The sequence below is a fragment of the Chelmon rostratus genome, chromosome 19, assembly GCF_017976325.1.
Source record: "Chelmon rostratus isolate fCheRos1 chromosome 19, fCheRos1.pri, whole genome shotgun sequence".
Taxonomy (NCBI): Eukaryota; Metazoa; Chordata; class Actinopteri; order Chaetodontiformes; family Chaetodontidae; genus Chelmon; species Chelmon rostratus.
The window spans coordinates 12,533,272-12,558,332 of NC_055676.1; the positions used below are offsets into that span (position 1 = coordinate 12,533,272).

General features: G+C 41.4%; 1 protein-coding gene across 1 annotated transcript; it reads right to left on the minus strand.

Annotated features, from left to right (window-relative positions):
- Positions 1-1,871: 1,871 nt before the first annotated feature.
- Positions 1,872-24,588, minus strand: LOC121622719 (lysine-specific demethylase 2B). Its single transcript, XM_041959658.1, has 21 exons — positions 24,452-24,588; positions 23,723-23,867; positions 23,516-23,594; positions 23,316-23,362; positions 22,040-22,218; positions 21,806-21,912; positions 19,783-19,876; positions 19,523-19,676; positions 19,238-19,353; positions 18,209-18,329; positions 17,218-17,624; positions 17,022-17,108; positions 10,902-11,132; positions 9,065-9,208; positions 7,964-8,050; positions 7,509-7,835; positions 5,661-6,739; positions 5,413-5,576; positions 4,430-4,591; positions 3,394-3,612; positions 1,872-2,576 (listed from the first exon to the last, which is right to left on the minus strand). The coding sequence occupies exons 1-21, from the start codon at positions 24,521-24,523 to the stop codon at positions 2,395-2,397; spliced, it is 4,203 nt and encodes a 1,400-aa protein (XP_041815592.1). The 5' UTR covers positions 24,524-24,588; the 3' UTR covers positions 1,872-2,394.
- Positions 24,589-25,061: the final 473 nt, after the last annotated feature.

The window sequence follows — 25,061 nt, forward strand, 5'->3', positions numbered from 1 at the left end:
AAAATGCTTCAGAAATCCAGTGGACCAAATGCACACACAGCTCAGTATTTAAAATGAATTTAATATCTCAAAGGTTGACTTAACTTCTCCTAGAGGCTTTACATGTACATTATGTACAGACTGAACATTTACAGTGATGTACTAAAATGTTTAATGGAGACATGGTCGATTATTAAAAAAAAACAATAAATGTAAACCATCCACTGAACTGTATCAAGTTCTATTTAAAAGTTACACAAAAACCTTTAAAGACTTTATTTCTAAAAAAGTTTAGTTTTCAAGAAAACAAACGGAAACCTATAAAACCATACTGTCGGTCTGAATGTTTTTAGGCAAGTTCTCATAGAAACGTTTGCATTTTTTATATAACTTTAAACATCGTGGTGAATAAATGCGCCTGAGCAACACTCGTGAAAATGCTACTGACTGACGCCGTAGGTTGCAATGTGCTTTATCTTCAAATGTTTAACCTAAAAAACACTTTTAACAAATAATTTGAAAGAAAACAACCAGTGTTAATAAACGTCTACGTCTGTGGAAAAAAAGAAAAAACCAAATCCATTTGCACAAATCCTTCAGGAAAGATGTGGGTTTTTTGCAGCTTCTTCAGGCTAAATGACATGTACACATGGGGCCTATGATCCTATCTCATACATAACACTGTATATTGTGTATTTGGTCTCATTTGTGGTCAGAAGCTCATGTCTGGACGTGGACATGGATTTACTGGACTGATTTACTGATACTTGCTTGGTATACATTAAATAAAACAGAATACGTCACTATGCTATACTCACATTTCTGGGGTCAGGAGAATGTAGAAATACATTGGCTGATTACACCTGAGTTACACATGTAGCTTCTATCATATTGGAGAAAACTGTCTCCTCTAAAAGATTTATGCAAATTTAAGATCCTATTCCTCGACTCAGCTGATTCTTTATTTCTTGCATGACTCAGCACTGAGGCTTTTTTTTGTTTGTTTTTTTTTGTTCTGTTTTTTTTATCATATGGAGTTGAGCTGCTGACGGTCAGATGTTATACTGTTTGACGGTTACTAAATCTACTGGCTGTGGTGTAAACATGTTTCTTTGCTGCATGCAGAGCTGAAACGCTTCCTTTCACAAAGCAGCAAAAGTACTCATGAGTGGTGGCGACTGGCAGAGACGTTGCTATGCAGGTATGTCCTCACATGACCCACCTCGCTAGAAACTGTTAGTAGAATTAGCAGAACATTTTAGTGTTGAAAAAAAATATGCTTTATACACTGTACACTGTATAGTGTATGTGTGAATACATCCATGTATTCATATTTACTGTGTCAGTGCAAATAACTTGAAGTTTTTCTTCTACATATCTCATCCGATGGGACGTGGTATCATTATATGAAAAACAAAACGGGTCACTCTTTATATTAAGGTGCACAAAGGCATCATTGACTATTTGCTTATTAGCATGCATATTAGCATATTGGCTCTTTATTAGTCATTGTAAAGCACTAATTAATTCCTTATTATGGAGGTTTGGGGGATTATGATTTGTTTATTCAGACTAATTCATGTACGACAACTTCCTTACTTACTAACAATAGGAAGTAATTAGGGGGTTATTGGGGGAAAATTCTTTGTTAATTGCCTAGTAGTTGTAGAATATGGTCATGCAGAATAATGCATTAATAAGTGCTTGTAATAATTGATAAAGAGCCAGTATGATACTAATGTGCATGCTTATAAGCAACTAGTTAATGGTGAATATGTGCACCTTAAGTGTGTTAGTTAGTTAAGTGTTACCACAAAATGCACAGTACCTCTGATCAGAAAAAGGGCACTGACACATGTAGTAAAATATAAAAAAAAAAAACCATCCACACAAACAAAAGCTACCATCCTACAGTTTGGCAACAAATTTAGACCTTTGCCTCTCAACAATAAAGAGCTTAACAGTAATTGATTATCAGTTTCAATGGTATGATACCGTACAGTGGTGCAATCAATACTGCACATAAATGTATGAAACACTTTCTGATACAAAAATATTACTCTATAATGCAATAAACTTTGCATTGGAACAAAAAATAGTCTCTAAACACCAAAAGATAATCATGATACAGTACACAAACAATCAATATAAAGAAATAAATAACTTATAAACAGGTGCAAACAACAACAAAAACATTTTTGCAATATTGCCTTCAGGGGATCAGATTTCCATTTTTACATTCTGGCTTAGCAGCACAGCTTCCCTTTACATCTGCTTTACAGGAACAGACAGCGTCTGCAGACGTTCATGGAACGCAGCACCATTCCCGGCGAGCGCACAGTCGTCTGCTGCCTCCATGTGGACAGTAGTTCTACCACTTGTCAATGTCACACAGTCTTCTCCACATTCCTCGGCCTAACTGATCTTTTGCAGCAGTTTCTCTTCTATCAGTTCAAACTGCACGCTGACGGACATCTCTGCGATGAACTGGTCGCATCCCTCCTTGGTCACCTGCTTGCAGTATCGCAGGTCGATGTGACATATGCTTCCACAGCGCTTGAAATAGGTCAGCGACTGGTCCGTGACCCTGTTACAGACTGCAGGGAGAAACGGGGTTAGAAGAAAAAGAACAAACGATGCGTAACAGGTCACCCGTGCTGACATAAGCCATGACACACATGGATTAATCAACCCTTTAGGATATTCTAGGGCGTGAAATCCAAAAGGCCTCATTACGGTAAGCAGTGTTTTCAAGATAAATGTAAAATCTCCAACAGAAAGCCAAACTGCATTTGATTTTCGGCCGTTTTTCCATTGATCCGGTGCTTCTGACGATAAACGGTATTCCAGAGAGACCACAACTATATGATGAAGATAAGATTACATGTGTGCACTTTGCAAGAAAATTGATTTTACATTTTCTATATCATTTCATGCCTCTGATAGAGCATGAAATTGTTCCACAATCTAGACACGCTCTCAAACCGTTTCAACAAAAACAGAACATTAAGGCGCTCGTGTGTTTGCATGATTGTTGTGTGAGACTACATTAGTTTAACCAAAGATGCGCCACATAAACTGCTGTACTTTCCCACATAAAAACTGAGGTGTTTTAGATTTACAGTATTTCTTATAGTGACTTCCAGGCAAACTTTGGTTTCAGGAGGAGTTTTTTAAAAATTTCCTAGTATGTGTTATTTGTGGTAAATGAGGTTAAACATGCAAAAACACCAGTATGGTCCTTAAACTTAACTTTACATTTTATTTACATCTATTGTGTGTAAATTAGTATAAAGTATAATCCAACTTGGACAGATGTAATAATTCAATACGTCTAATAAATTCAAAATTTAACCATTAGGGGGAGCCAGTCAAATGCAGGCAGACTTACAGCCAACAAAGACGGGCTCCTACCTGACAGGTTGATGTCAGTGAGCGAGTCTCTGGTGGTCGTCCCCGCAGCAGTCAGGATGTTGACGGACTGGTCGGTGACGTGGTTGCAGTAGCTGAGGTCCAGCTTGGACAACGAGGGCATGTAACGTATGATGAGGCGCAGAGACGTGTCAGTGATGTCCAAGCCCGCCAGACGCAGGTCCTCCACATTACGCAGCTTGCTCCTGTTGTCCAGCTGACCTGCGAGGGGGAAAGGAGATTAACACAGAGAAAGAATCAGAGAATGTATATCACAAGTATGTCTGAACATATGTATTAGCCTTGTGCAAGAAGCCAGATGTCTGAGACAGAATCATGGGAAAGGTGCTGTTTTGTAGTTTATTTCACTATATTTCAAATTAAAGGTGAAATCTGTTCATATTCTACATTAAAAGTCTAGAGTTTATTTCTCAGTGCTATGGAGCTCCACTGTTCTTCAAACACGATGAAAAACACATTAATGAGCCACACTGTTGCACTGTTCACATGTTCCTTCATTATGATAGACATGGGCACTGTAGTTTATTTTGAGTTAATCCCATGTACGCCGTGCTGCTGCTGAAAATAATCACTCGAGGACTAATTGTGTATTAATCCATGGCTGAAAATAGCTCCAAACAAATACACTATTGACTCCTGTTTGAGTAACTTTTGCCAAAAACTGTTTTAGGAAATTCTTGAGCCGTTTTTAAACATTGAACTATTTATCTGAGACCCATTCTTAAAGATTTATGTCTCCAGTGGGTTTGGAAATAAGATGTGATGTATTAGAAAAATATGTAATATCAGCAGCCTTTCTTTAAGTTAAGCTCATCAGCTGATGAGTTGACAGCTCAGAGTCGATAACGCTGTAGAACAATCCAGTCACTTAAAATGAGTTAAGATTTGACAACAATTAAGGTGAAGAACCACAAAGCAAAGCACTCCTCACACTAATTTCCTATTACTCCATGGCCATGCTTAGTCATTCAGCCACTAAAGCCTGTTTAGACAGAGTGTGTGCGTGACAGGTTGGTACCTGGCCTGTTATCTGTGGGAGGCGACAGAAGGTCCCGCATCTGGGCGTCTTTCAGCCCCTCGACCCACTGAACATCCAGAGTTCGCAGCAGAGGACAGCTGGAGGTGCACAGAGCAGAGACCGCCACCCAGGAGCACCCTGACAACAGCAGCACACGCAGACCTGCAGTGGACACAGAGAACAGACACAGCCTCCTGCTTTAAACACTGATCATCTGTAAATCTCTTCTGCGCAGCCAACAAGCATCAAGACGGTAAGCTAAATGTGCTGCCCTATTTTTCAGTTTTTCAGTCTCCAGAGTTTTAGTTAATCTGAGGTTACAAAATAAACCAACAAAGAAACAGACAGCATTTTTATCTAATTAGCTGAGTGATGCAGCAAAGACATTTATGAGTAGCAAAGAAAAGCAGCTAAAGTAAACCATCTCAATGCAGGAGCCTCCAGGGATACAATTATCCAGATGGAGGAGCCATATGGGAACATATAGAAATTCAAACCTATTAAAAACTGCACGTTACAACACCAATACAATACCTGAAAGAGTAATCTAACTACCTTCAGTGCATGCACTTAAGCAGTCTTCATCCAGGAAAATCTAAAGACATTTACTCAGTTTGGAGAACTTTAATGTTTCCCTTTATTTTACATAATATGGTTAAATATATGAGTTAATTACTGCATGTGCAAATGAATACCACTGTAGGGTTCTGTCAAGGTGTCACCATAGCTCTGCAATTAACATGTCAAATACGTTTTTTTTTCATAACCACAAGGAACAGCTGAACATTTAAAAATAATCCACCAAGAAGGAAACTGGAACTTTCTCAGTTCACCCCATTTATTTTTCTCATAACAGTTTATCGCTTCAATCAAAGTTATTAGAATGATGTAATGAGCACTCATTTCCCTTCTCTATCTCATTTATTTGCCTGTTCATAAAACCATCAACACAGTGCAGAGTTTTGCTGGTGGAAAGCATCTACCTGGCAGTCTGTTGATGAGCCAGCTGAGCTGTTTCTTGGAGATGTTGGTCCAGCTGAGGTCCAGGGCTGCTGGCTGCCTCCGGATGATACCGCTCAGCATGAGAGGCGTGATGGACTTGCAGCGGTTCAGATTGATGTGCTTCCAAAGCCTCTTGTCGCAGCACCTGGTGAGACACACGGCAGATATTTGCAGATGGCCGCTGTATGATGAAGGGTGTGTGAGGACGCGGTTTTCATCTCTTACTCACCATCTGTTCCAGGTCCTGCACACGCGCATGCAGACACAAAGGTCTCTGTGGGTCAGGTGACTGAATACTGTCATCCACATCTCTCTTCGCATCACGTGCGCTTCGTCGTCGTTCAGTGGCAGCCTGTCGGGCGGCGGGCTGATGGGAGGGGGCCGGATCACGTGGCGCTCCATTTGGATACATTTTGGCGGCGACCGACAGGGGAGCGGGCGGGGGCATATCGATGTGATCGGCGTGCTTCGGTTCCAGCTGAGGGGCGAGTAACCGCGCGGCGTCTCGCTCACCTCCCGCCCCCTGTGTCGCAGCCAGTCACCCAGGTCGCTGCTGCCGTTATTAAGAGGCCACCTCGGCTTTTGGTCGTCCATTTCGTTATCTGGTTCGGACTTTACAGGCCTGTGGTTTTGATTGGCCAGGCCGTCCTCTGTTTTCAGTGGCCGTCTGTTTTGATTGGCCAGACCTTCCTCCATCTTAAGCGCCCTGCGGCTCTGATTAGTTGCGGAGTCCTCCGTTTTTAGTGCTTTACGGTTCTGATTGGTCACAGAGTCCTCACTCTTCAGCGGTCGTCTGTTGTGATTGGCTGGGCCGTCCTCCGTCTTCACTGAACCGTGGTTCTGGTTGGACAGGCAGTCTTCTGTCTTGGGAATCTCCTGGTTGAACTCTTTGCTCAGCTCTTTGTTGGGCAGGCGTCGGCGTTGATGGCGAGCCTTCAGCAGAGCAGAGCTCCTCTCTTGAGCATCTCCTGATTCGCTGCTTGGTCCGGCTCTGGGAGAGTTGGAGGACGACTGGTCGCTTTCTCTGGCTGCGGATGTTCTTAGCAGTGGACTTAACAGAACCTTGGCTTTGTCCTCTGCACTACTGTCTCTCTCTCTTTTCACCGTCTCCTCTTCCTCTCCCTCCTCGTCTTCGTCTTGGTCCTCGTCATCATACTCATTCTTCTCCTTCACGTGAATCCTGTCCAAGGACAATCCATCTTCGTCGTGATCGTCCTGGTCGTCGTCTTCATCGCCGTGATCGTTCTCTGTCTTGATTTGACCGAACAGCTTTGGAGTCAAGGGATCCTCCGGTTTTGAAAGCTTCTTCTAAGAAAGAACAGAAGGAATATAATTATCTGGTCTGTCAGAGTGAATTTGAGAATTATCTATGAAGTTTTTGCATATTCTAGTTTACTGTATAATATTCTATTTTGAAGAGAATTCAGGGGGCTTCAAACAGATTCACAAAATGATGACACAATGAAATGAAATTTAAGTTTTGACCCAAAAGCTGATAAACTCATCTATGCTGCATTTGCACATTTTCAAATAGTTCAATTCTTCTGGTCTCAGCTCTTCTACATAATTCCCCTTTTGTAATATTCACACTAAACTGCACTTTTTCCTTTTGCAAATTACACACAGCATGACACAATGCAATAAAAAAACATAACATGAATCTTGCATCAGTAAATAGAGTTGTTCTAACTGTTGTGGATTTGAAAATGCTCAAATTTCCATTTTCTGAGAGCTTGAAGTCACATGAAGATCATGATGATCAAAAAGGTCTAGAACAGCTACTAAATGGATTATTTTGTCAAATTAATCTTTTATTTTGACCAGTTTCTTCTCCTCCGTGCAGCCAAAACTGGAACGCGAGCTTAATGCCACAGAAGCAGCCAAGAATGTGATTCATTTTAACAGCTTTACAATTAAGTCAATAAAAATGTTGAAAATCTCATCATTAGTTTTGCTTCAGTCAGATACTTCTGGTTTTAAAAGCTTATTAGCCGTATCAGTGATTCTATTTGTCTGATGGTAAAACTCAATTTTATTCAGTGTAACTGATAAGATTAAAAACATATAAGGGTCTTACCTTCTTTTTCACAAAGACAGGTTCATCACTGGTGTCAAAGAGTTTCCTCTTTTTCCTCAGTGGGTTGTCCTCAAGCCTCGGTCGGGGTGTACCATCTAGAGACAACAGGGGAGGACGTTTCTTTGGAGGTTCTTCCTCTTTCCTCTTTGGGCACTCTTCCCGCTCTGCCTTTCTCTTCACAGCGGACGTTGCAGTCAGAGCAGTAACAGTTGCGGCAGTTATCATCGGCGGGTCAGGCTCCTCTTTTGAGTCCCGGTTTAAGCGTGGTTCTTTCAGCAGCGAGCCAGGGAGGTTTGACGCGTACTTAAATCCTGGCCCCCTTTTTTGCTTTGAGGCCAAAAGGTTAGAAAAAAAGAGAGCACAACTTTATTTCTCTGGTCCTGAGATTCTGTGACACAGTCAACTGTTCAATCATTCCATGATTCAGACACATACAGACTGAAGTCCATACTTACTTTCCCTGTTTTTCCTGCATGGTTGCACTTTGGACACTCCCAGCAGTTTGGCAACTCATCGTTGACTACTCCGTTTGAATCTTTTACCTGAACAAAAGGAGCACACAGAGGGGCAGCATTACTAAGGCTTCTGCGCCTGTTCCAGATGTTTCGGGCTCAGATGTGACACATTTCAGATGCATTTAAGGGACGGTCACCCAAATAAAAGGAGACTTGAGACGAGATGTTAGCAGAGACTGATTATGTACTCCACTAAATTCTGTTGCTGAAAAGCAGATGGGAGCCATACGACAGGTTGTAGTGGGAAAAGAAATGTGCATTTAATACAGTTTTGTAAATAACTAAAAACTGATGATTAGAAACACGAATGAAGCAATGAGGCTATTACTAATGAACAGAATATCTGATGACTGTAACGGGAATGAATAGCGTACGGATGTTGTGCTCAACAATGAACTGAAAAATCGCTACAGGCTGCAACTAAACTTTCCTCTGTCTTGTTTTGTTGATAAATTTAAGAGTGTGTTTGGCTGCCTTTACCTCAGCATCGACATCTACATCAAGACCACCTCCGCCTGCTCCGCCTGCTCCGCCTGTCTCTCTCTGCCTCCGCTGGTTGCGGTGCCGTGTGTATTTTGTTTACCATGAACATTTTTACGGCTTCCTAATGCATGCATAATTGGATATAAGCTAAAGATTCTAATATCATATTTTTATGAGTAACATTTTGAGTCATAGTTTTCCTCAGGTGGAGTTGGCCAAAGTAAACATTCTGTAATCAAGTTCGCTGAATTATCATTTCTGTTCTGAGCTTCCTGATCTCACATCCAGCCTCTGACCTGCACTCATAAGCTCTCCTTCACTTGTAGAGTGCTTCTGGAGGTTCAGTCCAAGAGCAAACTGCGTAATGAGCTGCTGTCTTAGCAAACCAGATGCTGAAAACACACAGATTGCAGCCGCAAACTCAATGAAAACTGCGTGCATTTGCACAACGCCGTTTTCTTAGTAAATCTGACCCAGAGGCGATTAAACAGCTCAATCATTCTAACAGCATAGCTTACGGTGACACCGTTCAATACGTATTGACACTGAGTAATTTACCTTAAGACAGTTTGGATGGACAATCTCATTGCAGATGGAGCACTCCATGAGCATAAGGTTAAACTTTTCTTCCTCATCCTCCACCGTGTCCTCTTTCCCTGCCTCACCACAGATGAGACACACAGCTGTGTGCGGCAGGACGGGCTGGAGAAAAGAAGCACAGAGACGTGAAGGTTGGGCTGCTGTTTCAAATCAATATCCTCTTCAATTCCTCTCAGTCACAACTGCGAATGACGAAAGCGAACCCACAACTCATTTACAATGCTTCCATTCATTTCAGGTTCAATTGCAATGCTGCCCTCAAGTGCGTTAGCTATCTGCGATGTTTTGTGCACGAGCTACCTGTGGATTAAACAGTATGTTGACACTACAGTTGCTGAAATGTGAAGCAAAACAGATTTTCAAGGATTCAGAACATTTCACTGCTCGCTGGCTTGTTATCGCCTACTCAAATGACTCAACTAAGAAACCTGAAAACAAAAACTCCAAGCTGAGTGATGTAATTCTGATGTGCACGCTGGAGCTCCTGCAAGTGAGGGCCTTCACTTAATTCTAGTCCCATATTTGACATCAATGTAGGAGCCAGTTTATACAGTAGAATGAGATAGAATTTGTTGGTACTGCTTGCTTTAACTGCTTAAATCATTGCTGGCCTTTGAAAATCACTGAAATTGTTGTATTTCATAGTTTGCCACCATAATTTATATTAAATTTGAGATCAGATTTGCATTTGATTATATTCACTGAATCCAATATGTGATGAACTTAACAACTTCCAATTTGTTTGTTGATTGATTGCTGTCGGTTAGCAAATAAGTTGCATTACCACCAACAAATGGGCTGATGTGGCACAGTAGGCCATGATTAGTGCGGCATGTACTTAGCTCTGAAGCTGTATTACAGTAAGTGAACATCAAGGGCGGGTTAAGCATATTGGCATTTATAAAAAGTGGGACATAGTTGCTAAAGAGCTTAAGACCACAAGTGTGGGATACTGGGACAGATGTCAAGTCTCTGTCATTCTCTTGTTTATAGTGGCTAATCACCGTCTACACAGTAAAGACTGCAGAAAGATTCAAACTCCTTGACTACATGTCTCTGTCCATGGTGCTGAAACAGTCAAACAGTCTCTCCTCTGTGACAGCTGCTACAGCCATTATTAGAAGCCACAACTATTAAGCAATCATTGAAGGACTGATTTGAGATTTTGAGAAATGTGCGTAGAAAATGGATAGCAGTCTAATGTCTGCACACTCAATATGAATGTATAGCCAGAAAGTAGTTAGCTTAACTGAGCACAAATGCTGGAAGCAGGGGGAAAGAGCCAGCATGGATCTGTCTTAAGACAAAAAAAACACAACCGCTCCCAGCACCTCTGAGGTTCACTGACTGATGTGTCTTTTCTCATTTGTTTAATCTTTACAAAAACCAAAATGCAAAAACCAACAAGTGGTTTTATGAGGCGAAACATGCGGGAACCATTTCTTGGCCAAGTGCGGTGACTTTCTCAAGTCTTTGTGGGTTGCCTGGCAACCTCATGGTGATGACAAAACACCAGGAAATCACTAGGAAATCATTTCAAGATATGAAATGTTAATCAGTGAACGTTAGAGGCACTGATAGGCAGACTCTTTTTACCTTTAGACACAGCCACGCTAGCTGTTTCCCCCTGTTTTCTGCCTTAATGCTACCCTGCTAGCGCTAGCTTCAGATCAAGCATACAGGCCTGTTCTAATCTAACTCTGCAAGTAAGCCCATTTCCCCAAAAATGATTCCTTTAACATCATGTGCATATCAGAAGAGAATTCACTGGGAACATTCGGAACAACTAACTCACTGCGATGCACTGCCTCATGATGCAGGACTGCTTCATACGGCCCGGCCCACCGAACTTCTTCATGTCTTTACAGAAGTGGCACTCTCCACACTCTGTCCGCAGGCATGCCTCACACTTCCGACAGCGCGTCCTTCTCCTCCTGGCACCAGATGTTCCTCGGCTGGCTGACAGCTTGACTGCTGATGCAGGAGAAGCTGCCATCTTAGGTTTCGGCCGGTTGGGAGGCCGGGGCTGAAAGGATAAAGAGGATACAGTGTCAAGCACCTAAAGAGAAAAGCCAAGTATTTCACAAACAGCATTTGAAGTTGGATTAGTTTGTTAATAAAGGTGTTATTTATAAAAAATCTAGCAATGCTATACTACATACAAGTATACTATTCCTAATAAAATAGTTGGATATGGCAAATGTATTGATATAGCCGGTAATTCTGAGGCAGCAAGCTTGTATTATTAGCTTTAACAAGAAGACTTTTAAGCCTGCAGCTGCTTTAAAATCAGTATCTCACTATTATCAATGTGACAACTGAGTGATTTTTTTTATCAAAATTTCTGATTTCAGGAAATGGAAAGCACCTCAATCTAATGCTCTGAATTATATTGCATTTCATTTAATAATAGTGCTATGGCTCAATAATGAGCACTTACAATCACGTTATATAATATGAAAAAATTCATCATTCATCATATTCGGCAGGGGTCGGTGTTATGGGGGATGTAGGCGGAGCTGCCGAATCCTGTCTTTGCTCTTTGTAACTCTGGGTCAACAGTTCCAAACACAGACACATGCTAAAAGGACACAGCACCTGCATCCACATGCGCACACACATAACACACATCCACAAACAACACAAATCCGATCAAAACACGCTGTGCATAAACACGCTTTTTTCATGGCTGTTAAAGCGCAGCATCCAGGAGAATACAAACACATCAAGAATGTCCCTGGAGGCATCCTCCAAATTTAGCACTTCACTTGCTCTCATGCTTCTACTTCAAAGAGAAACTGCACTTATGGCTACATTTCACACATGGATCACTAGGACCCATTATTCTGTGTTCGGGGGCGCGCAGACTGATTTATAACAGTACACATTAAATGTGCTCTATTTAATAGAACTGAGTAATGGAGATGAGATGCCTTTGATCCCCATCATTATTGTTCTTGATTTATATATTCGGCTCCCTCTCGGGCTCAGAACCCAACCACAACAATGTATTTTCGACATGAAAACCACATGTCAAAATAGTGCCAAGCGTGCCACGTGAGGAAATGTGTGGCAATGCTCGAGATGAAATACACAAGAGCAAGCAGTGCAAGAGGCTGCAGCTCTTGGAAATGAAGATCGGATTTCTTTAGTTACATCGGCAGTGCAGATTTTTCCTAGCGTCAGCATAGCAACAGCCACGTCCCATTCCCTAACAGAACAGTCTATGACACACAGACTTGTAACCAATAAGAACTGTAATGAGACTCTCTAACAGAAAATGAAAGCAGGCTCAATCTTAGGCATATTACAATAATTTATACAATAGACTGACATAGGCAGTCAGATATGTGGTTACCAGACAGGATTAGAGTGAGATATTAGGGGGGGTAGGGCTGGACTGTTCTGGGGGTATTCGCAGGGATTACAGAGAGGAGGTCTGCTCCAGAGGAACACTGAAATGAGACCAAATATCCCAGAAAAAGACACAGTGCTGTGATCTGTAACCCAGCTTTTGTCAGTTCCCACATGCGACAACAGAGTTATGATCCATCTGCTAATGTCAGATCACATTAAATAACATGTGGCCAGACGCTGTAGTGTCTTTATTACTGTCTGATTACACCTGTAACTTAAACTGCAAGCATAGAAGGTAGATAGTTCGCAAAGCTGTCCATATTGTCCCCTAAATCCCCTCTAAACCCCCCTCTGTCTGCTAAGTGAGTGATCTCTAAAGCAGATATATCCCTCTGATGCTCAGAATTAAATGACAGGAGAGGTTGACAAAAATACCACAGAAGAAATCATCTGCCTCTCAGTCTTAGTAGCCACTCTCAGCCTCATGCACAAGTGTTTTTTGTTGTTGTTGTTGTTTGTTTTGGGGTTGCTGGGGTTTTTTTTGCAAGATTTCTTGATCAGAAAACGTCACTGGTAGCAGTTTAGCGGTAGTGTGTTGCATACACACCTCTCTGCAGCACACAGCACATACACGTGTGCTCTTTGCACAAGTAAGCAACTAGCCATTTCTTCCGAGCTCATTCAGCCGGGAACGTTATCAGAAGCAGACTCTGATGTTCATTGACACAGATTAGGAGCCTCTTGAGCTGCTGTGAAGAACAGCGGAAATCAATTACTGTGGATGTACTTAACATCACCTTAAACACACACTGAAGACCGCGCATACCGAGAACAGTCTGCAGAAACGACAGGACATATTGTTTTAGCAAAACCAAACAGCTGGTTGCCACAGCAATACACACAACATGGTGGTGTCTATACTGACATAAAACCATTTATATGAAGTTATTGACCAAAATTCAGGACTTCTCTTCACCTTTTCTAGGAATATATGAAAGAACTGACTTGGTTCCTGGAGGCATTGCTTTCCTGTTAAGCTTTTGAGATGGTATGCTGTGAAGCTAAACACCTGTGATCGCTCTTGCACACAATATGTGCTGTTTGCCCCAGATTTTACATGACAAACAGGAAGTGGAACAAGTGCTACACACCAACTCGAGCGCATCGTTACTCAGAAGGTGAGGACTGAACAGCATCAAAGAAAACTTACAGAGTTTGCAGAGCACGCTGTGGAGATGTTGAGAATCTGCTGTACACACAGATGAGATATTAAATTAATAATTTGTGCTGAACTGTTTGGCTTGGAAATATTTGACTTTTAGGCTACAGTAACTAAAACCTCAATAGTTACTCAGCCTGCTGTGGACACATCGCATCGAACAAGTGTTGCATATTAGCCTTGATACTGGCATATTTCTCTGATCGAATAGTTGAACTGTGACATCAACAACAGTACATGACTAGAAAAAACAGAACTAAAAATGCCTTCTGATATCCCTCAAAAGACCAAAATGGACTCAGTCATTTGTTTTTCAAAACCAAACGCAGCAGCAGAATTAATGTCAGAAGGTGTGGCTGGCTCGGAGTTAAGTAGAAGTAATATTTAAATGAAAAAACACATTTCTTGCTGTGTAAGCAAGTCTCATCAAAGCTCCCAGCAATTTGCACTCAACAATATCAAATATTCTGTAAGACTGACTGCTTTCTCGTTAACGCATACTGGCACAATAACATTTTCTGTGTTGCTGTCACTCAAATTTGAAAATGCGTATCTGATGCTTTTACAATCAAGACATGAAACATTCATCTCCCGCACCTACGTGAATTCCCATTCCTGTGCATCTCTGCTTTGAAACAACCAATAGCAGCCCTGAGGGTCTGAGCTTTATAAACACAGCCTTCTCCAATAGCTGGTTTTACCTGACGAAAACACACGAGCATGCACTCAGATTCACACACAAACCTAGTAAAAAAAAAAAAAAACAACAGCAACAAAGAGCAGAAATTAAGGACCAAGCACAGAAGGTAGAATGAATCAATGCATTTCTCTCCAGGTAGCTCCATTTCCTCGCTGCCCTGTGATGCTGCACACTGCTCTGTCTGGCACAAGCATTCCTCTGGTGGCCTCACTATGCCCGCCTGCAGGGGTACGGTGCGCTAACCTGCTCAGAGTCTGAGTCGTAGTCCTCATCATCAGCGCTCAGCGACATGGCCATGGCTGGTTTTTCACACTCCGTCCAGCTCACAGCAAACTGACATGGCTGCAGTCTCCTCCTCCTTCTACTCCTGCTACCACTGTCTGGCCTACAGCCCTCCCCTCCTACTCCAAAGCTCCACAATACCACAAGCAGATGTAGGAAACACAGACGAGCCTGCCTCATTAATATGGAACGACCCCCGGAAGAGGAGGAGGGGTGCTGGGAGGCACTTGGCCAATGGGAGGCCGCGGTGCATCAGAATATGTACTGGGGGGAGTCTGCCTCTATCCAATGAGGAGAGAGAATGGAGCAACAGCGTTGTCATATTCATGATGTGTGTCACAGGGAGAGGAGAGCAGGCTCTGCACAGCCAATAGAGCCAGATGGCATCTCATTACAAAAGGCAAACACAAAGAGGCCCCACAACCAGCAGCTGGCCTTTTGGAGGGACGGGTGGGGGTGATCCACAGGGTCCACGAAACCAACAGAAACCACCTCCATACATTCATATACAACACATCCCATCCTCCCACCTCCTGTTGACGCTTCTCCGCCTGTTACACACGTCAGGCATTTGTTTTGACAATTAATAATTAATCAAAATTTAAAAGCATGTGCAATATATAAAATATAAACCACATATTCAGTTATCTTAAACTGAGTCATTAATGTGACACATGCAAACACATATAGCATATAGCAATGTATATTACATACTGAATTCTCCTTATTTTTATATTATAATGCAAGTAAAAGAGCACTTAAAAATGAACACTACATTTGTGTATCATTTCATTAACATGTGTATTGACTCTTTCATGAGGGTGAAATAATTTAGGGATATGAGGAGAATGGATGAGGTCATTTTTTTTGTTTCGTTTTACATGTAGCCAGTGAATGTAAAAGCCTTGATTTTCCCCCTCTAAGAGCCTCCAGCTCAGCTCAAGACATGATGAAATGACAGCCATAGACAAGACATGAAAGGCATTTCTAGCGTGTACAGATATTTAACAGTCTTAAAATATCACAATTTCACATGAGCTTTGTCTAAGGAGGTATTTTGTAGAGCATACTGATGCACAAAAGGCAATACTGCAGCTTGTTTAGTCAAAATTATGTAAATAAGTACATCTCGTGCTCTGGATTGCAGTGAGTGTTTGAAGCAAGAGAGGGAAGAGCGACTGAACCTGATGAGATGACGAGAGGAGACTGAGAAAAGAGGTAAGAGCACTAAGAAGAGAAAAAGCTCCTCCTTTGAAAGGTAAATGAGGAATAATGTCAAGCATGGCAGTGTAAACAATGAAACTGAGATAAAGGGCTTTTTGTGATTATCAGAAATTGGTAATACAGATCAATGCAAAATAAACTAGGTCGACAGCAATAGAAAATGCCCTGTTTTATAGTAATGATAACAATACAGTACTACACTAAAGTAGGACTACTCTGCTACTAATGATACAGCTCTAAACATAATCTAATTAAAATAGTGGTTCTGAGTCATCAGTGACTACAGTCGTCCGCAGGTTGTTGCTGTATCATCACCACTCACTCACTGTAATTCCATCAAAAAACAAATTGTACTCTCTCAATATTCAACCATATTGCAAAAAAAGTAGTGACTCTGTACAATGTCAACAAAAACAGAATGTAATGAATTGTTTTTAATTGACAACGGTGTTACAAAGTGTTCCTGAGCCCATGTAGTAGCATCCTTCATACAATCATGTGTTCACAAAGTGGTGAACCTCGCTCCATCCTTGCTTGTAAACGGCTGAACCTTTCCAGGATGCTCCTTTCATACCCAATCATGATACTATCACCTGTTACCAATCAACCTGTTTACCTGTGGAATGATCCAAACAGGTGTTTTTGGAGCGTTCCACAACTTTCCCAGTCTTTAGTTGCTACTGTCCCAACTTGTTTGAAACATGTTGTTGCATCAATTCAGAATAAGCAGATATTTACAAAAATCAATGAAGCTGATGAGGTCAATCACTAAATATATTGTCTTTGTACTGTTGAGTACATTTAAAAAAGGATTAGCAAGTTAGCACATTCTGTAACATTAAGGTCTTACACAGTGTCACAACTTTTTTTGGAATACGGATTGTACAAGTAAAAATACTTAAAATGGCTCCATTAACGTTGTAGACTTGCACAGCAGTCAAGCGACAGATGGATCAAAGCCTGTTCACTTGTGCTCACTTTCCATAATTCCACTGATTTTTCCGTTGTATTAAGTGATCAACTCAGAATCAAGTGCACATCAACTTAATTTGCAAGCACCAAACAAAGATAAAGAATAATGTCTGGTGCAAAAGCAACAAGAAAGTCTCACACTGCAGCTGAAATATTCTTACCTTTATAGTTTTCTTAGGCCAGTACACCACAGGAACTCCACTGATAGCTAATTTGGGGTCGTCATCGACATGTTCTTTCAAGACAACCTGGACAACCACAGAGAAGAAACGAAAAGCAAGAGAACTCTGTGATTTCTATTGAATGGTGCACTTTCTGTGTGCATACTTGTTAGTCTGTCATCTTTTTGTGTCTTACCTTCATGTCTTCCAGCAGCGCCTGCGGGTTTTCTATTCCCTCTGGAACACATTTCTTGTTTTCAGGGAGCGACTCCAGCTTCTCGACCAGAGTCCTGAGCCCGCTCAGTTCAAACTCGGTCAAATGCGTCCATTTACTCTGCAACTCCGAGGCTGGAGAGTCAGAGGGGGTTTGGGGGAAATCTAGAGAGGTGGAGCCAGGATTACAGCTGTCCTCCGAGTCAACAGACAAGACGGCTTTGAGGTGCTGGCCCCTCCGGTTGTCTGGAGAGCAGGGGCCATCCTGCGCGACTCGCTCAGATTTTTCACCCTGGTCATCCCTGACCTGAATCTCACACGAGTCCTCGTTCATGTCCTGGCTCCTCGAGTCAGAGGAGGGGCTCTCTGTGTTTGCCTTCGTCTCATTATCTGAAGACAGAATGAGAAGAAAAATAGCCATATCAAATTACTAATCATTTCTGTCCACGTAATTTTTTCCTTTGTACTGGAAGAGTGTAATAATAATAACATATCTGACAAGAGCAAAGAATGACTATGATCAAGCATGGCACTGAACCAGCATGAAATACATGTTTGATTGCATACAAAGCAGGTCATCTATATGCAACCCTTCGGTGTATGTAGCTGGACTTTAAAATAGGTGTGTTCTTTTGGCTTCCAGCTGAAACAACATGTACTATACTGTAAAAGAACTGCAGGGTGTACACACCAACTAATCAAATCTAATCTTAAGGAATTCACAAGTGGGATACAGCTATGTCCACAATGTTCAGAAACAGAATTAGATTATGCCAGTCATAGAAATAAGTATGTGTGTGTACGATGTTGCTGCAGAGCCTGCTCGAGTACATGAGGACAGACAGAGAGCAGAAAAGTTAGTAATTGATGCACTTAATAAGAGATTTAATAAGTTGAGAGAGCTCATTACAACTGCAGTACGGGATTTGTAACACACAAGAGATATGACAAAACAGCTGCATTATTACACTCACCCGTTACAACGGGCTCTTTGCGGATTGACAGGTAGGAGCGTTTGGTCAGGCAGTGCAGGTACCTCTCCAGGACATACCAGCAGATCTCATAGTAGAACGGGAAACGGAACTTGGAATGAACCTGGAAACAGGGCCAAAACCAGCATCGGTGTAAGCTTGAGAAACACCTGATATTTACATGCACTCTGTCATGTAATCAAAGGCACCAGCTCTCTCTCTCAGAGGACGGTTAGCACAGCTTGAGCTCTGTGGGCAAAGCCTGATTTCTTGCCCATGTATGCGCGTAACCGGAGCTCTGTCTGTGTTTGTATCGCTGACAGCACCAGCAGTGTAAAGAGATGACAAGGCTAAGAGATTATTACTCCTAGCAGCATGTTGTGCTCTATCGCTCCACACACTGTGCTCCTGTGCACACAAACAAACACGCAGGCTTCTGCAGGAACAGGCTGCACTCTCAACAGGCAGGCTTAACTTCCTCAAGATGTGATTATTCTTCTTTTGGACCAATGCAGCTTTAAAAAACAGCCATGAAGAAGCTAATGTACAACACAAATAAAACAGTAAACACGATCCATGAAATCCTACTGGAGGGAAATAGATTATATTTTTTGCAAAAAAGTGAAAATATGAGCATTTTTAACATGGATTTTAGTGTACACAAAGTAGTGATATCTTAAAGGAAAACAAATCAAATCCAGAGTCTACATATAAAGGGATATTGCCTTCATCAGTATACAGGTTGTGTTCAAATGCTTTCTTTCTCTCTCAAGCTGCCAGCATCTTACAACACACAAATAAGTGCTGCTCCTGACTTTCACTATTATATCCATTCCCACTGATGTTGCATTATATTACATTACCATACATTTATATACTTAAATACTATTTTCCCTTACTTACATCCTCCTCCACCTCATCTTTAATTGTCCTGTCTCTTGCAGGTGATTGGGAATTTAATTCATCCCAGGTAGAGCTTACTGTATTGCAGTGCAGGTCAGAGGTCAGCCACACATTGGAAAATGCTCCTACCTTCGTCCTGTTCTCTATTTCATGGATGGTCAGCTGCATAGGAATGTTGAAGCTGTGCAGAATGTTGCCTCCAAACACCAGTGTGTCCTCAGGAGTGTAGACAGCATGGATCCACCCTTAAATAGAAATAAATATATAGAGAGATAGGGGAACATAGAGGAGTAATGCAAACTCACATATGTGAATGTACTGTAGAATAGTCAGATAAAGCTTAGCATCACTGTTCATTGAAGCGGCAGCTAATCTTTTCCTGCTGGCTACTTTTAAACAACCATGCCAACACACCAGATGGGATGAAGAAGGTGTATCCTTGCTTAAGCTCCACTCTCTGGCATCCATCAGCTCGGTCTCCCAGAAAGATATCACTCTGCTTGCCTGACAGGACCCAGTCCTCATAAAGGGCAAGGTTATGAGGGGTTGGAGGCACCAGCCAAAACACCTGAGGAGAAGCAGAGATTTTTTATTTAGAGGTTGTGCTGTGCGGTCAAAGCAAGGGTAGGTGAATTATCAACTCTGAAACTGTTATGTTGGATGGGTAAACTTACTTTCCGTCCCTTAAATACGTGATACCAAACAGAAGTTCCCCCAAAGTCGATGTGGAAATCTGTGTAGCAGCCTTTCACACTCATGAGACAATACCTACAGCAGACAGGATAAATCAAAAGAATTTAGAAGAATCACGGCATAGTAGATGAGTAGATAGTGAGGATGTTCACGTATAACACAGTGGCATTCAAAAAAAGATGCAAAAAGATAAAACACAGCTCATCCAAATAAGAAGGCAGCAGCAATCTCAGTTGTGTTTTACTGAAAACAACAGCTACCAATAGAAAACACCACTCGAAATCACTCACAAGAGCACTATAGCACAGAAAATTGCTCACAATAGGACATCTCTCCTCTGGAAATTAATTGAGGAGTGATTAGCGCTCCGAGACGTAAATGATTCAGTAATTTAGTTACATGGGAGCAGCTCTATTTATCACCACTGCTAACACAAGCTGCAGCAACCGAGAAAACGTTTCTTTACATTACAGCTCAGTCAAACACACAGAACAGCTGCACAGACTTTCTGAAAATCACTGACAATTTTCTGACTACAACCCAGATTCCATTGTGTCTGGACACAATGTGATAGTTTGCTAATACTGACAAATATTCAACCGAAAACAGTACAAAGATAACATATTTAATGTCTGACCTCATCAGCTTCATTGAGTTTTGTAAATATCTGCTTATTCTGAATTTGATGCAGCAACATGTTTCAACCAAGTTGTGACAAGAGCGACAAAAGACAGTTGGGAAAGTTGTGGAACGCTGCAAAAACACCTGTTTGGATCATTCCACAGGTAAACAGGTTGATTGCTAACAGGTGATAGTATCATGATTGGGTATGAAAGGAGCATCCTGGATCAGGCTCAGTCGTTCACAAGCGAGGATGGAGCGAGGTTCACCACTCTGTGACTGTATAAAGGATGTTACTACACAGGCTCAGGAACACTTTGTAACACCGTTGTCAGAAACCACAGTTCAAATTCTTGCATTCTGTTTTTACTGATGTTCAACACAGCTCTCTACATTTTTGGAATTGGGATTCTACTACCTGGAATTCTAATTCAAACATTTTAATATCATCACTCTGCTGAATTATAAATGTGACTTCAGGTAAAACAGCAACTTTGACTGAAGCAATGATGAAAACTGAGCAACCTGAAGTCGGAGTATATCAAGGAAATGATGACCCAACAACAGATCATAATTTATTAAAGCTATTATCAATTACTCTGATGATAATTGGTGAGGCAATAGTGAAAAAATGCCCATCATAAATGAGTGATTATCAAACTAGTTGCCGATTAATTTGCTTCCAATCAAAGAACTGATTAATGAACAAATACTTCCCACTCTATAATAACTACACATTTCTGCTACAACAAATTACTTCAGTGCCACATGAATTTTTGCAAAATGAAGGCTGACAGGTAGAAAAATACAGGGAAGCCATCAAAGATCAACCTGCTCATGGAAAAAAAAGGACAGATGTTTTGAAAATGTGCTGAAGTGATAATGGAAATAATTTAATTGCTGTTGTCAGCAAAATGTACAACACAGTCCCTTCCACCAGTGCTCATCTGAGTTTGAGGATTTTCAACCAAATGTAATCAAAATAACAATAATAAATACAACTCTACAGAAAAACAAACTGAGGTTGAAAGGAAAGCACCAATTGGTTTTGACTCTTATGCTATGTACAAATGCTGACAGCTGATTGGCTGAGAGGTGTCTGTGCAGTCAGGCTACAGCTGTTATCAAACCATCCTCCACTGTGGAAAACTCTGCTGCCTAGCAACAATCAAGAGCACTTAGAGCAGATGGATAACACCGATGGTATGCAGCGCTCTGCAACTACTGAGCCACACACAAGACATTCAGACGGGAGGAGAAATTGTATTTACTGCCAAGGAAGCAGCAGTTTCCTCCAAATAGTTTATCTTGCGCTACACTTTTTTTAACTCATAAACTGATAAACAGCTTAAGAGAGATTTTTTATGAAAGCAGTAGTCATACCTTTGCACTTTAGGGTACTTCATCTCTGAGATTACATTGGTAGCTTCTGTTTGGCTGTGCTTCAGATCAGGAGGCCACATGTTGTCCACCCAGTCCACTTGATCCACCTGTGACCAAAATCACTCATTTAGCCACCAGCCACAGTGTTGTTCGTCGTACTTAATTTGCATATGGTGGCAGATTTGTGACCTTCAAGAATCATCACATCATACAGAGAGCGTCATGTGATATTACCACTGTGGGCCGCTTGATGAGGTTCTCCAGCTTTGTGTGGCTGAACTCTAAGCTGATGACATTGAAGAGTTTGTCCCGCTCCGCCTCTGGTGTCTCATAATAACGGACAAACTGAGCCATGCTCATTTCAGTGCCTTTCTGAGTGCTCACGTCCATGACATCCACAGGCCGACGGCTGCCTGCAAGGCACAGCCGGGACACAAGTTGAAATTATACCCATGAGCGCTTCCACTGTCATTAAGAGTTAATACAATCTGTCTGTAAGAAGGTCTAAAAACAATCTAGCATGCTAATGTGAGAGAAAACGTGCATTGTTGATATTTGACAGCAGCTCATAGCTAATGCCATGAATTCACCATCTTCCCCACTAGATGGAGCAACTACACCCCAATCATGTTCCTGTCACATTCACTTGAGTAACACCATTGTATTTTAATGCAATGCAAAATACAGCAGTAAAATTGTTTGATCGGATTTTTTTAACATAACAATGATAAAAACTGCTGACTAACAGATGGAATTATATTTAGTGTTAAAGGAGTACATAGAATACCCCACAGTATGAGAAACTAGACACACACACAAACATACTATAATCATACATCGCACATATAAACATGTTAAATGACAGGCAGACTAACAGATGAAGCAAAAACAATAATATCATTGTAAGAGTAAGATACATTATTGATGGAATTTCAACATACTGTGATTACTACTTTTTGCCTCTTTGTAAATTATGCCCATTTGCCTGATTATTTTAGGCAATACATGGCTGTTTTGGTCCTTCTTCTGCTAGGTGTAGAATTTTACATACATACATTATTTATAAACTTTATTCCACAATGCAAAAGAGTAGTTCCGTACAATTTCCGGCAAAACTAGATCTTTTCTAGCCCATCATACCATTGTACACATTGCTGAACTTACAATCTCAGCCACACTACAGAATAGCGTAGCTGAAATAGCTTGTTTCTTTGTAGTGTTTTCTTTCCACATGGCCATGGATGAGACTAGGCGATACATCTAGGACACAGGGTTGCTCAGATCATTGTGATAAATCCAGCGTCTCACAACTTTTTTTATCTGGCACATTATTCAGGATTTCCCAAAAGCTGAAACTCACTAACCCCCCCTAGTTTTTACTCCACCAGCTCTTAGCCTCCGAATTAGCAGCTGGGATACTTAACCTCCCTCTGGATGCACATATGCTTTTGGTTTTGTTTGTGTGCATGTGTCTGTGCACGTGTGCATGTGTGTGTAGCATTGTACTTACCAACTAAGCCTTTAATTTCACTAATTGTAAATTCTGGATCAGGCATTCTGTGTAAATTACAGACAGGGGGATTTACTCAGTTAATCTACTGCATGTGTTGCCATATAGTTAAAAACATGCATGCACAACAGATATAAGGCAGGCTCAGTCATCACCATGAGCACTGTGAAACTGATGACTTCACAGAAATGGCTTCTCACCTGATCCCTAGTCCATCCTTCTCTTTAAAAATGAGTGGGACCTTGAGAGCCTCCCTTTGCACATATTCATAAGAGAAGTCTGCAACACAGTAGACAAAAGCGTTTATGGGAAAATACATTTATTGTGGTGCTGGCATGCAACTTGCCAATCAAAACAGCATCAATAGCTACTCAAAGGGAAATGCGATGTGCTGTGTATTACTTTACCTTTTCCCTCCAGCAAGTGGACAAATTTTGCGCTGTAACTGTCACTGACAAGCTTTTCCTCCACACTGAAGCCCCTGATGTTTGCAATTTCCTCCACATCAGACAAATCCTCGTTTTCGTCGTACATCCTCCGGCAGATGGAGCGCTGCCATTGAAGACGACATGATTTACATGACAAAACTGCAACATGCGTGGAAAGCAAACTATTTCTGCCATAACGGCCCCTCTCTCTGCGCAAACAGCCAGTATGACTGATGAGAAATGATACGACATTTGTTTCGTTTCTAACTTTACAACTGTGCTGAGGTCATATTCAGTTTTCATGGTATGTTACCAAAGTAACATATATTTTTCTTAAATGTGACGTCAAGTGTAATAACCGTTAAATGACAGTCTTGTCCTGGGAAAATGCGGCTGTTGGTAGGTTAACGTTACTCAATTACGATAAATGTAATGTTTGCAGGAATTCACGGATCTAAGTTAGGTGTAGGTTTATTTTGCTTTAACTGCCGTACGCTCGCTCAACTACTACAAATATCGCAGAAGTTATAAAATCTACAAAGCGAGATTTGTCGTTTTTCCGCGTGGCGTCTGACTTGAACAGCTTAAGTGACTTGACAAATATCCCAACGTTTACAGTTGCAAGCGTTAGCTTAGCTAACTAATTAGCTCGCTGCCAATCTCGCTTCATGAGCTAACGATAACACGGCAGATGGCAACGTTACACACCAGCCTGCGTCCGGATTCAGCACACGTTTCCACGGCCTGAGCCATCGTCTCTTCTGAATGTTCTCCGGTCATTCAGTTTCGGAGATGCATCTTCATGCGTGGCGAAGTTAAAGAAACACTTAGCACGCTTTTCAGGTTCAAAACAAGGGAACCATGTTTTTGTGTATTACGTCATCGCCAGGAACCAAAACATTGTTGGGCGACGTCACGGCATGTTAGTTCACTGCTTTTCAGCTGCTTTTACAAAGAGGGCACGTTAATCCCACCGGATCAATCACTGATGTTTGTGGTCAAAAGGATAAAAAAACGTTTTTTTCAAACCATTATTACCGAATAGTTCAGCCCACCGTCATAAAGAAAAACAAGCAATATACAGTTTGTCCACATCAAAAAAGCAGATCTTTATCTACTTTCATTCATTCTAGCAATAATTCTGTTTCTGTACGATGGACGTGACGTACGTCACGTGGACTGGCGTGATGAGACGTTCAAACCTTTAAGAAGGCAAGAGCATATATTTTCAGAGAATAACTACACATTGGAGGTGGTAGTTTACATCAGTGTTACCATCGGGCTGATTAATAAGCACAAAACTGAGCAAACGTAACCG